At 42.4% G+C, this 13,088-nt stretch overlaps 1 protein-coding gene across 4 annotated transcripts in view; it reads left to right on the top strand.

The window, feature by feature from the left end:
- Positions 1-13,088, top strand: part of ST6GAL1 (ST6 beta-galactoside alpha-2,6-sialyltransferase 1) — a 141,625-nt gene that overhangs the window by 105,473 nt on the left and 23,064 nt on the right. For all 4 annotated transcript variants that reach the window (XM_069558277.1, XM_069558297.1, XM_069558286.1 and 1 more), the window contains 2 exons: positions 3,529-4,177; positions 12,342-12,439. In XM_069558277.1, coding sequence (XP_069414378.1) covers positions 3,553-4,177; positions 12,342-12,439 — 723 coding nt within the window. In that variant the 5' untranslated portion in view covers positions 3,529-3,552. The remainder of the gene's footprint in view (positions 1-3,528; positions 4,178-12,341; positions 12,440-13,088) is intronic.

Genomic DNA, 13,088 nt, shown 5'->3' with positions numbered 1-13,088 from the left:
AAGAACAGTAGGGAAGGGGAGGTGGCCTCCAGAGGAGCCCAGAAATGGAAAGGCTGTTTGGTTGCCAGCCAAATGGACAAGGGGAGAGATTCCAGCAGTGCGAAGTTGTAGAGAGGTAAGAAGGCAATCAGAGAAATGGTTGAGAAATTAAAAACTTGGACTATTTTCCCAAAGACCTTGGGGAAAAATATTTATATTCCTTTGCTTCAGTCTGGGCTGTTTAGATGAAGCTTCTTCAGTCTGTGTCTCTCTGTAGCAGCTTGAGAGACGAGGCTGACTCTCTGTGTCCCTCTGACCAGAGGATCTAGCCAGTGGTGGACTTGGAGCCTCAACAGAGGATGGTGTTCAGAGAACTGGGAGCCTTGACGTGAGGTTTCAGATGAGTGCCCGTGGCACTCATGACAGAGCACTGACCTTAAAGGCTGGGGTGCTCTTGAAGTTATAAGACTGTGTGGTTGAAGGATTGGAGAACTCTTCTTTCCTGGGCAACTCAACCTTTGAGGGCAGGGTTTGGTAGGAAGCTGAACACAAGCCCTTCTGAGCCTCAGCCCAGTGAGATAGTGAGCCAGGTTCCACATCCCTACCTCCTGTCTTATTTCACTTATACACACAAAAGTTAAGTCCAAACTCCATCATTACCAAATCACTCACGCAACTTTGAAACTTACTTATGTTTACAAAATCATAGTTTCTTTAGTTATAAATGAAACTGATAAAATTTGCTCTGCTTATCTCACAGGGTTGTACTGGGTCTGATAAATCCAATTGCTGGGTCACCTAACTGGTAAAATAGTGCACAGTAGCAGTGTCAGCACAGATAGTGAGGCTGTTTATTTTGTGATTGTCCAGCAGTTATCTCATTAGAGACCCTGAATTCTGAGTCTTAACTCAACACTGACTTTTCATTGTACTTTTTCACAATGCCTGTCCATTAGTGCAAAAACCATGGACTTTTAGTCAGACAAGTCTGGGTTGGAATTCTGGATTATAAGTATGCTCACCAAACTCGGGAGAAGAATAGAGAAGATAAGTACTGTCAAGGGTGTGGAGAAAAGGAACCCTCATACACTGTTGGTAGGGGTGTGAATTTGTGTATCCACTGTGGAAAACAGTGTGGAGTTAGCTTAAAAAATTAAATATAGGACTACTGTATAATCAAGGCAGTTCCACTCCTGGGTATTTATCCTGGAAACAAAAAGCTAATTCAAAAGATTTATGCATGCCAATGTTCATTGCAGAATTACCTACAATTTATTATCGCCAAGATATGGAAGCATCCTAAGGGTCCATCAACAGATGACTGAATAAAGAGTATGTGATATATACATGTGTATACACAAACACAATGGAATATTACTCAGCCATTAAAAAGAATAAAGCCATACCATAAAACCTTGCATTTTGTGATATGGATGGACCCAAAGAATATTACGCTAAGTGAAATAAGACAGAGAGAGAGAGAGAGAGACACCCACAAATTCTGTATGTTTTCACTTACATGTGGAATCTACAAAAACAAAAAACAGAAACAGACTTAAAGATACAGAGAACAAACTAATGGTTGCCAGAGGGAAGGGTGATAGGGGGAAGTGTGAAAGAGGTAAAGGGGGTTTGAGGTATAAACTACCAGTTATACCTCAGTGTGCTGGTGTGGTCTTGGCCGGCTGGCTAGAGTATCAGTTATAATTAAGTCACAGGGATGTAATGTACCGCATAGAGACTTTCGTAAAAAATGTTATAATCTATAAAAATATCAAACCACTGTTTTACACCTGGGACTAACATTATAAGTGAACTGTACTTCAGTGATACGTGATGAAGGACCTGAAGTTCAGGTTGATGAGTCATGGCCAGTTGTTTGCTGTCCCACATTGCTTCCATGTGGCTCTTGTGCCGGTGGGGGCTGGGGGCTGCTCTAACCTTCTGTGCCTTTATATTTACCTAGTTCAAAGTCCATGAATGCCATTCTCCTTTGGTGTTCTCAGGACCAGTGAATGAGACAGGGCAGAGATGATTACTCCACAGAAACAGGTGCAGAGAGATTAAGAGACTTGCCTAAGGCCACCAAGAGTGGGGACAAGAAACCAGGTTCTGTGATACCCATTTCAGTACTCCTACCACCTTATCTCCGATATCCTTAGGAGCAGGCTTCCTGGAAGTGGACTATAGATCTGTTTCATTTTTTTTTTCTTAATTTTTAAAAATTATGGTATGGTTGATTACAATGTTGTGTTAATTACTACTGTATAGATTCTTAATCAGTTAGCAAGATCCTGTGGGTAGTTGCTTTGACTCATTATGGTAAATAAACCTAGTTACTTAGGGAATAAGTTAATGTTTTCCAGAAGATTACAGACATTATTTAAATTCAAAGTTCTTCCATTTTCTGTTCAGTTTGACAATAAATTCCGGGAAAGCAAAGTAGGTCTTTACTTAGATATAAAGGGGCCTATGCAGGCTCTGTTTAATTTGTGAAGTCCATTTTCTAGAACTTTCGGCATCCTGGAGATAATGCAGTGAAAGGGTCACGGGTTAGGAAAGCGAGTGCGCTTGGATTTGGATCTCAGTGCTACTGTTCACGCAGTTCTGTGATCCTAGGCATTTCTCTTAATTTCTCAGCGCCTCAGGTGGTTAATCTATAGCAATGGAGATTATGGCACCATCATGGTTGGTGATGGTCAGGGCTTTTCTGCACAGCTCTGGAGATGCCCTTCATGTTAGGTTATTATTAACATGGTGCTCACTGATATTGTGTATCATGATGTCCCCTGGTTTATGATGAAATTAAATGAAATAACCTCCTATGTGCTTAATGCATTTTTGTTTTCATTTCCTTAACTGGTCACATATCTGCTATCTTATTAGGAGATCCCATCTTCTGCTGTGAGGAGAGTCAGTTTCCTGCCACATGCAGAACTCCATAAACCTGAGTGTTCTATTGTGAAGCTAGCCCTTGGCTTTCTTCTCGCATAGGAATCTAGCACCAGAGCCCTTAGAGAGATGCACTGTGCCCCTACCACACTGTTTATGGTGAGAGGTCTCTTCCTGGCAATTTTAAAAGGAGGCCAGGCCTTTTTATGGAGTTTGGCTTCCTGTGACATAGACACGTCAGCCTGCTCTGCTGCTCTCTTTTAGTTTTTCAAGCATGTATGCCTTCCTTGAACAAAGAGTGTGAGGCTCTAGGAACTGAATGTGTAAGTTGTGGTTCCCACCTCAGGAAGCTCAGAGAGCAATCAGGAAGCCAGACTGAGACAACAGGAAACTAAGATTCAGGGAGTACAAGGGTGTGGTGGGCGAGTCCATAGAGTGCTCATGGCTCAGAGAGGAAGATGAGAGTGTCTGAGGATGACTTTCTACATTTCAAGCCCAAACTGAGGGTGATTTTTTTTTTTTTTTTGAGACTTGCTGAAAATGGGAGATAGGCATGGGCTGGAATTCAGTTCTCGTCGCTCTAAAGCCATTGCTCAGCTCGTCATTACTTTTGGCTGTTCTTTACATCTCTTTCTGCCTTGTCTCACTTTTTTTTAGGCATATTTTCCTGCTCAGAACAGCATGGTTTCCTTGAACATGCCTTTCATTATGACTCGCACCAGCTTGAAGAAAAAATTCTTCAGCTGCTGTGTGCTCATCTTTCTCCTGTTTGCCATCGTCTGTGTGTGGAAGGAAAAGAAGAAAGGGAATTACTATGAGTTCCTTAAACTGCAGAACAAGGAATACCAGATGTTGCAGGGCCTGGAGAAACTGGCCATGAGCTCTAGTTCCCAACCTGGGTCCTCCAGCAGCACCCACAACCCCCAGAAGAACATCCAGGCACTCGGTGGTCCCAAGGCCAAGTTGGGGGCTACCTTCCAGGTTTGGGACAAGGACAGCTCCTCCAAAAACCTTGCCCCCAGGCTGCAAACTATCCGGAAGAATTATCTGAACATGAACAAGTACAAAGTGACGTACAAGGGGCCGGGGCCTGGGGTCAAGTTCAGTGCAGAGGCCCTGCTTTGCCACCTGCGGGACCACGTCAACATTTCAATGATAGAGGCCACAGATTTTCCCTTCAACACCTCTGACTGGGAGGGCTACCTGCCTCAGGAGGACATTAGGACCAAGGCCGGGCCGTGGGGCAGGTGTGCTGTGGTCTCTTCAGCAGGATCTCTGAAGTCCTCCCGGCTGGGTCGAGAAATAGGTGGGTTCTGCCATGTGGAGACTGTTTTCTGAGTGGCCAGTGCTCATTTGGACCATCTGGGCACGTGGACAGGAGTGGGGACTAGCAGTCCCAGTATGGCTCGTGGACTGGTGGAGCAGCCCAGTGGGTGTTTCTCAGATGTGCTTCACGGGTCAGAGGTGGCAAGCGGGCAGTGGAGAGAATGGGGATCCAGTCTTCCAGCAGCTTTATTAATTTGAATAGCTCTATTTTGATCCATCTTAAATACTGGTGTCCTACAGAAAATTTTATTTGAAAAGAAAGTTCCTTTGCTACCAAGAAGCAAAACACTGCATAAACATTTAAAAATATTTAAAGCATAGATCTCTACTTTATCTTCAGGTGCTGAAATTCTATTATTTACTGATTAATTAGCAACTAATTATCTCTTTTGGCCTCAATGACCTAACTAATTTTTAGTTTTTCCTCTTTGAAAGGAATTAATTGGGGATTCTGGACCAACTTCAGGAGGTTCACAAATCCCTAAAGTCATATGAAAACTGTGTGCTGTTTATGTGTGTTTACCGTGTGTATTTGTATAATTCAGCTTGCGTTGTTCCAAAGATAGAGTCCATAGCTTTCCATTGTATCTCAAAGGGGTCTGTGACCCCCAAAATGGTTAAAAATCACTGATGAGAATATATAAATTTGCTTTTCCCAAAATTTTTCATAGTTCATTAAGATAGACAAATTAGGGTTAACATATACGCTCTATGAAAGAGATAAACCAACAAGAACCTGCTGTATAACATAGGGAGCTAGTCTCAGTATTTTATAATAACCTATGAGGGAAAAGAATCTGAAAAAAATTATATATATATATTTCATGGGCTTCCCAGGAGGGAAAAGAACCTGCCTGCCAGTACAGGAGGAATAAGAGACTGGGGTTTGATCCCTGGTTTGGGAAGATCCCCTGGAGGAGGAAATGGCAACCTACTTCAGTATTCTTGCCTAGAGAATCCCTTGGACAGAGGAGCCTGGTGGGCTATGGTCCATAGGGCCACACAGAGTTGGACATGACTGAAGTGATGTAGCATGCATATATATGTATATGGTGTGTGTGTATATGTATATGAGTCACTGTGCAATACACCTGAAGCTGATGCAATATCTTAAATCAGCTATACTTCAGAGGCTCAAGAGGGAGGGGAGATATATATATATATATATATATATATATATATATATATATATATATATATATATATATATATATATATATATAATTATGACTGATGTGTGCTGTTGCACGGCAGAGACCAACACAACATTGTAAAGCAATTATCCTCTAATTAAAAAAAACATAAACTATATTTCAATAGAAATAAACTTAAAAAAGTAGAAAGTTTATCCAGATTTGTAAACATATATATAGCACAGTGCTATGGATTTGCTTAACGTTCCTTAGTTTGATTGTTCTGAGAGAATGTGTTTTCCATGATTGTGAAATGAATTAGGCTAAAGAAAGCAAAGCACAGGAAGCCTAGCTCTTCTGTCAGGCCCTGGAAGGTACTGGAGCAGGTGAGGTCATATGTCTCCTTTTTTATTTCCTTCATATGACTGCCAGGAAAAATGGTCTGAAACCGAGCACAGGCTCGCAAAAGAAGAAAAGTAGACCCAAATTAGATTCTCTAGAGCAGAAAGAAGTGATGAGATCATATTTTATACTTCCCCAAATGGGCAGCACTTAGGATTAAAAGCTGCCAAGATAACCAACCCCACCCCAACTTTTGCTTTTGCTTTTTTTGGTTTCTTTTGGACTTCGTTCTCTAGAAGCTAAATGTAACTGGTTTTTATTTCATCTATAATGGAACTAGATTTCTTTCTTCCTTCCCCAATTTTTCTCTTTAATGGTAATGTTTAGAATATTCCAGATGTTAGCTGATCCTCTTCTTCAAGTCACCATTGCCTGCCTGGCTGGAATTGTGTTGAAGTTTTAGGTAGAACCTAATACTTCCATGAATTGGAACTATAATCTTTATTTTTATGTACTTCATAAAACATTGGAGGTGTTTAAACTTTAAAATAATGTTTTTCTGTAGACTGCAGTTACCATTTCAAATGTGATTTCATGGAAGGACTTTGATCCTGAGATCTAACAAAAATCATGTGCTAGACTTCAAATGTTCTGCCTTTTATTGGGTATTTCCCTTGGGCATTTAGTCTAACAAATACATTAAGAAATTAATTCATGTATTCTTTTATTCCCTCATGGATTCATCAACAGTACCAAGTAGGAACTTAGAATACAAAGAGGAAAGTGAGAGGAAAGGCCTTCTTTTAAAGGCCTCTGAGCTTGCCAGTCCCACAGCCTTCCCATCACATCTGGAATTTGTCCAGCTTATTTCCAACTGTTGAATATATCAAATAGTTTCAAATTGTTTGCTCTTAAAAGTAGTACTGCTAATGAGTTTTTTTGTGAAGATAACTTAAGTGACTATTGCTGCTGCTGCTGCTGCTAAGTCGCTTCAGTTGTGTCCAACTCTGTGCGACCCCATAGATGGCAGCCCACCAGTTTCCCCCGTCCCTGGGATTCTCCAGGCAAGAACACTGGAGTGGGTTGCCATTTCCTTCTCCAATGCATGAAAGTGAAAAGTGAAAGTGAAGTCACTCAGTTGTGTCCGACTCCTAGCAACCCCATGGACTGCAGGATTTTCCAGGCAAGAGTACTGGAGTGGGTTGCCATTGCCTTCTTCGTAAGTGACTACTACTGTCCTCCAAGGGGAAATACCCTCAGGAGTGGGGCTAGAAGACCAAAGTGACATATGTTTTAGGGCTCTTTTTCTGGTGTATTACAAAACTGTTTATCAGAGGAACTGTTAACAATGTGTTGTGTCTCTGGCAGTCCCACAAACCAGCCAACAAAGGGCATAGTAATTTTTAATTGTTTTTGATACATACACATGTAAAGTATCTTAGATTTGTTTGAATATTCATTTCAAGCAGTAGCACACTTAACAAATATTATAACTAATAGTAACACGTATGGTGCACTTGCTGTGTGAGTAATAAACCTTGCTTTTTTAATCCTCCTGGTAATCCCACAAGGTAGGTACAGTTATTGTCCCTGTTTACTGATGAGCCAAGTATTAACACTCAGAAAGCTTACACAGCTGGTTGATAGTAGGGACTTGAAACTGGGGTGTTTGACTCCAAGGCCCCCACACTTAGCCTAAACTCTTCTTTTGTGCCCCATGGCGATTGTAATTTTATAATAATGAATGAATCCCTTGTCAGGTTAAAATAATCACTTCATATTCTTCCTGATTTTCTCTCCTAGAAGAGAAGAGAAGAACATTCTGAGACAAAAGTAAGAAGCAAAGGCTGCATGGAAAAAAAAAAGTGCAGAGCATGTTTAAGCATCACAAATAACCCTGTTTGGCTGGGAGATAGGGTCTCACAGGGTGAAGAGGGCTGAGAAATGAGGTCAGAAGGGTAGTCAGGGTTCAGTTCTTAGAGGAAGTTGACCGTCATAATAAGGACTTTGAATTTGGTTCTTTAAGCCATGGAGAGACCTAGAGGTTTTGAGCAAGCAAGTGTTTGGATCATGTGTGTTTCAGAGAGGTTTCATATGTCTCTGAGTCTCCTTGTTTCAGGGGATTGCAATCTAATCTCTCTGCTCTTAGGGACTATTGCCACATCCAGTGAGAAGTGCCAGGCCTGTTGAGCAGTGGTAGTGGTGGTGGGAAGAAAAGGTTTGACTTGAGAGGCGTGGTGAGGTAGAAGAGACAGAACTTGGTTCTAATTAGACATGACCTTGAGTGAGTGGTAGAAGCCAGGGTCTCTGGCCTGGGAGCAGGCTATATCACCAGGGAGCATTCTTCTGGAGGAAGACAGGTTCCATTTTGGACGTTCTAAGTCTGAAGTGTTTGTGGGTATCTATGCAGTTGGATATTTGCTTCCAGGAAAGTGTAAGGGTGGGAGATTAAGAGTCATTTGTTTCAAGGTCATAGCTGTAATCCAGAAAAGAAGACCGATGAGAAAACCTAAAGCAAAGTTTACACTTGAAGGGCAAGGAAATAACAGGGACAAACAAAAAAAAAAAAAAAAGAAAAAATCAGAAGGACCAGTAGGAAAGGCTGAAGTGAAGCAGGTATACCACATGATGGAAGGCAAAAGTGGGTAGAGTTTGGGTATATTTTTGGGCAGATGGAGTTCCTGGGCAAAGTGATGACTGGGAAGACACCCTTGGATATTGAGTAGCTCAGACAGCATGATTGTTTATATCAGGGTTCAGCAAACTTTCCCTATAAAGGGCCAGATAGCAAATATTTTTGGTTTTGAAGACATACAGTGTCTCTTAAAATGACTGCTATTTTAGTGCAAAGTCAACCATGGGCGTGCATGCATGCTCATTTGCTCAGTCAAGTCTGATTCTTTGTGACCCCATGGACTGTAGATGGTCAGGCTCCTCCATCCATGGGATTCTCCAGGCAAGAATATGGGAGTATGTTGCCATTCCCTTCTCCAGGGAATCTTCCTGACCCAGGGATCAAACCCGTGTCTCCTACATTGCAGGCAGATTATTTACTGTCTGAAAATCAACCACAGACAATAATAAATGAATGTATCTGGTTATGTTCCAACAAAACTTTATTTACAAAGATGAGACAGGTCAGATTTGCACTGTGGGCCATAGTTTGCCAGCCCCAATCTGTGTCATATCTAGTTTTCCTAGTCAGAATCAGAATATGGTCTTCCATACATGGTTATATGTTTCATTAAGCTCATTGGAAAATATAAAAAAACATTTGGTCCAAGTAGTGATAAAATTTCTTTCACCATAATTTCTAGCTATTTGGAGTTATTATACCTGGACACAGTAGATTTTGGTGTATTTATGAATTTACTGACAAACTGATTCTGTTGCATTTTCTGAGCATGTAGTATGTCACATGCATATTGTGGTGTATTTCTTCCTTTTCTAATTTGCATCTTTTTCTGTGTTCTAATTCTAAGTTAAAGAGAAGTGGATCCCCTTGTTTTCTACAGCCTTCCTCCTTCAAGACCTATTTGCTGGGAGCCCAGTAGCTGTGGCTTTCTCCTGGTGATTTCCTGAAGACCTATTTGAGACTCAAAGTTTTTTAGTCTTCAATAGCAATAGCAAAGGACAGTTTGGCAAATAAGAATCTAATCCCCCCCCTTTTTTTTTTGAGCTTAAATTTAGTGGTCTGTTTTAAAGTTTTCTTCTTTGAATTTTTTTTTAATCGTAGAATAAAATTCAAACTTCATACCTTCATACCACAGCCTGCATGATTTGCTTTCTTCCAGCCTCTTCCGCTGCATCTTTTTCTTTCCCTCAGTCATTTGTTCCCAGTTAAGTCCTTACCCGCCTTAGGGTCTTGACACTGCTGTGTCCTCTGGCTGGAATTTACTTTCCTGGACCCTTCCCATATATATGTATATTTTTTTCAGATTCTTTTCCATTATAGGTTACTATTTTGTGCCACAGTACTGACCACAATCTGTAGTTATCTTGAATGTAGGTTGTTGTGCTTATTTATTGCCTTTCTCTTTACAGTGGATTTCAAGGTCTCTAAGGGAAAGGAAGGACCTTGATTTCTTGCTCACAACCTTGTCTCCAGTGCCAGGCAGAGAGTAGGTGCTTAGTCAGTATTTATTGAAGGAACAAAAACATTCTCCTTTCTCATGGTCAGCCAGGCGCCTATCCCAAGCCTCCTGTACTGGATGTTCTCTATCTGCCGCTCCAAACCCACCCTCCACCCTTTCCTGGGAAGTAGAAATGTAGACTGTGTCACCTGGGCGTTCTTGCCCTTTGGGCTTTCACTTGGAACTAGACAGTGGAGGCGGGTTTCCCAGGTAGTGCTAGTGGTAAAGAATCTGCCTGCAATGCAGGAGATACAAGAGATGTGGGTTCAGTCCCTGGGTTGGGAAGATCCCCTGGAGAAGAGCACAACAACACACTCCAGTATTCTTGACTGGGAAATCCCATGGACAGAGGAGCCTCATGGGCTATAATAGTCCAAGAGGCTGCAGAGACCTGGACACGACTGAATGACTGAGCATACAGATAGTGGACGCACTGGCACAAATCTGAGACTAAGGACAGTGAGGCGGAGTACCTGTCTCCTCCCCCCACCCCTTCCCCGTCCCATCTCTCCTTTTAGAGTGAGTGCAGACTGCTTCTCTTCCTTGACTAAAAGTTTCAGTCCCTGTCAGGTTCTCTGAGTCCTGCTTGCTTCCTTTTCCTTCCAGGCCTGGAGGTAGAGGAGAGGAAGAAAGAGAGGCTGTGCAATGATTCCCTCTGAGGTTCCCGCCGGGTGGCCTCCTGCTGCCTGTAGTGTAGCGGTGGGGTTCCCTGCCGGATCCAACCCCAGGGCATGTCCCATTCCTTGTTTGATTTCTACCTCATTAAACTCCACCCACAACTCTAAATAATCCTTTTATTTGATTCTCAATGACTGCCTTTGAGCTTGCCATTCTTTTCTACCAGGACTCTCAGATTAATCATTTATTCACCTGTGAAATGGGAAAGTGGACTGAAGTTTCTAATGCATCAGCATTTCTAGCATGGCTACTGCTGGTCACTTTTGAAACCAGTGGTTAATTTCAGCAAAACCGATTGCAATCTGAGTTATCTAAAGATAAACTTGCTGCTCCATTTGTGGTTCTCTGTGCCTGTCTTGTTATCTGATAATGTCTAGACTATGAACATTTTATGTAACTTGTAAAAAATTTAGTTTTAATTGGAGGATAATTGCTTTACAATGCTGTATTGGTTTCTGCTGTAAAAGAACGTGAATCAGCTTTTTAAATACATATATCTCCTTCCTCTTGTGCTTCCATCCCATCCCCAACCCCCATCCCACCCATCTAGATTGTTATAGAGCACTGGGCTGAATTCCCTGTGTTATACAGCTAGCTATCTATTTTACACATGGTTGTGTGTGTGTGTGTGTGTGTGTGTGTGTATATATATATATATATATATATATATATATGCCAATGTAACTTTTAAACCATTTTGAAAAAAATTTTTTTCCCTATGATTGAGGATAGGGTTGTTTTTGTGAATGAGATATCTAGATTGCTGGGGTGTAGGGATATAAAAAGAGGGAGGCTTTCATCCCTTAATTCTGTGGATATTCTCCTTTAGACCCTCTTATATTGAGCCAAAATCCACTCCTACCCTTCTCCTGATGCCACCTTTGTGCATGAATCATCCAAAATCACTCCCTCATGGAAAGAAATTGAACAGAGGTTTGGACTGACCTCTAAATCCTGTGCAGATTTCAGTGGTGCACTGAAGCTTGTTTGATCACATAAGCTTGAAAGGAGCTCTCATAGGGTCAGAGGCTCCAGGTTAAAATGGATCTTAGAAGTCATCAGTTCCTTCCCGCATCAGATTGGTCATTGCAGATAGAGAATCTTCTCCTAGTCTTCCAAACACTGCTTGAACAGCTACAAGGACAGAGAATGAGAGCTGGGGAGTGAGCAGATTTTTAAAAAGATGGTCTATTTGATCTTGGCTGGATTGAAGATTTTATTCCTTACAAACAGCTTTAAAAAAAAAAAAAGAAAATATGGGGTTTAGTTTAGCTCTATGACTTCTCGTTCCATCTTGTCCAGCACCCAGGTTTGTGACCCCTCCAGGGGCTTGGATTCCTCAAGGGAACACTTAGGGAGCTGTCGTGTGCTATGCCCAGCCAGCTTTTCAGAGTGCCATGGGGATACTCTGCCCTTGTGGGTTAAGCCAAGCTTATGGTAAGATCTTTGATTTTCTGATAAGGATAGAAGTATGACCTACAAGTAATACCAAAAGAATGTCTGGTTTGCTCCTTTGGTAACTGGAATAGTGATTCACTGGGGAATGCACTGGCCCTGCCCACGTTGCCTCTGTGCATCATTGAATGGGTTTCAGGAACACCAACGTACAGACCTCTTTAGCCTTTGCAGTGGCTAGGCAGACAGCTGGTGATCTCTGTCTGTGAACCTGACCTGACTGTGCCAAACAAATATGGTCACTGTCCCCTGTGTACCATGAGGACATAAAGATTGGAAAGCATTATTCCCTTGCCCTCCTCTTCCTTCTGCCCTCTCTCCCTCCAGACCTTCCCTCTCTCCTCATAGCGCTGATGTTCATGCCGTCATCACTGCTGATGTGTTGTTTCCTTGTGGTTTCCAGATGATCACGATGCAGTCCTGAGGTTTAATGGGGCACCCACGGTCAAATTCCAACAAGATGTGGGCACGAAAACCACCATTCGTCTGGTAAACTCTCAGGTAAAACTTCTTCTGTGCAGAAATACATCCTTCCACAAACATGGGTGGTGCTGAGTAGGGTGCAGCCATCAGTACAGAGACTCTGCAAGTAGCCTGTCTGCCATCGAAACCAGCTCTGCCTTTTACGAGCTAAAGAGTCGTGCATACATTACTCCTGCCTCTCTGAAGATGGGAGAATGATAGTGTCTCCACAGGGTTGTGACGAAGGAGTGAGAAGATCCATACAAAGCACGCAGTGGCTGGCACTCATGTGTCAATGTTATCTACTCTGATATTTACGTGTGCAGAACTGAGTGGCTGTGGAGGGTACATTGGTGAGGGAATCAGACTCAGCCCTGCTCTCATGTAACTTGCAGATACAGTCCAGTAGTCATACAGACAAATGTAAAGTTACAACAGATAACTACAAAGAAAAGGGTCAAAGTGCCACCAGAACCGAGAAAGGGGAGTTGTCCCTAGATAGGAAAGTCTGGAATAGCAAGGAGGTGTCTTTGCTGTACAGGAGGAGTAAGGGGTCATGGTGAGAAGCGTGGGAAGAGGCAGTGGCCTGGGGAAGGTCCTGTGTGGAAGGGGACGAGGGGCACCACGGCCCAGGAAGAGGTGAGAGTCTTGGGGGGTGGGGTGGGGGACATGTAAAGGGGGATGAGGC

Source organism: Ovis canadensis, chromosome 1, assembly GCF_042477335.2.
Source record: "Ovis canadensis isolate MfBH-ARS-UI-01 breed Bighorn chromosome 1, ARS-UI_OviCan_v2, whole genome shotgun sequence".
NCBI lineage: Eukaryota > Metazoa > Chordata > Mammalia > Artiodactyla > Bovidae > Ovis > Ovis canadensis.
The sequence above is the reverse complement of the archived record's forward strand: the minus strand, read 5'-3'. Positions and strand labels throughout refer to the sequence as shown.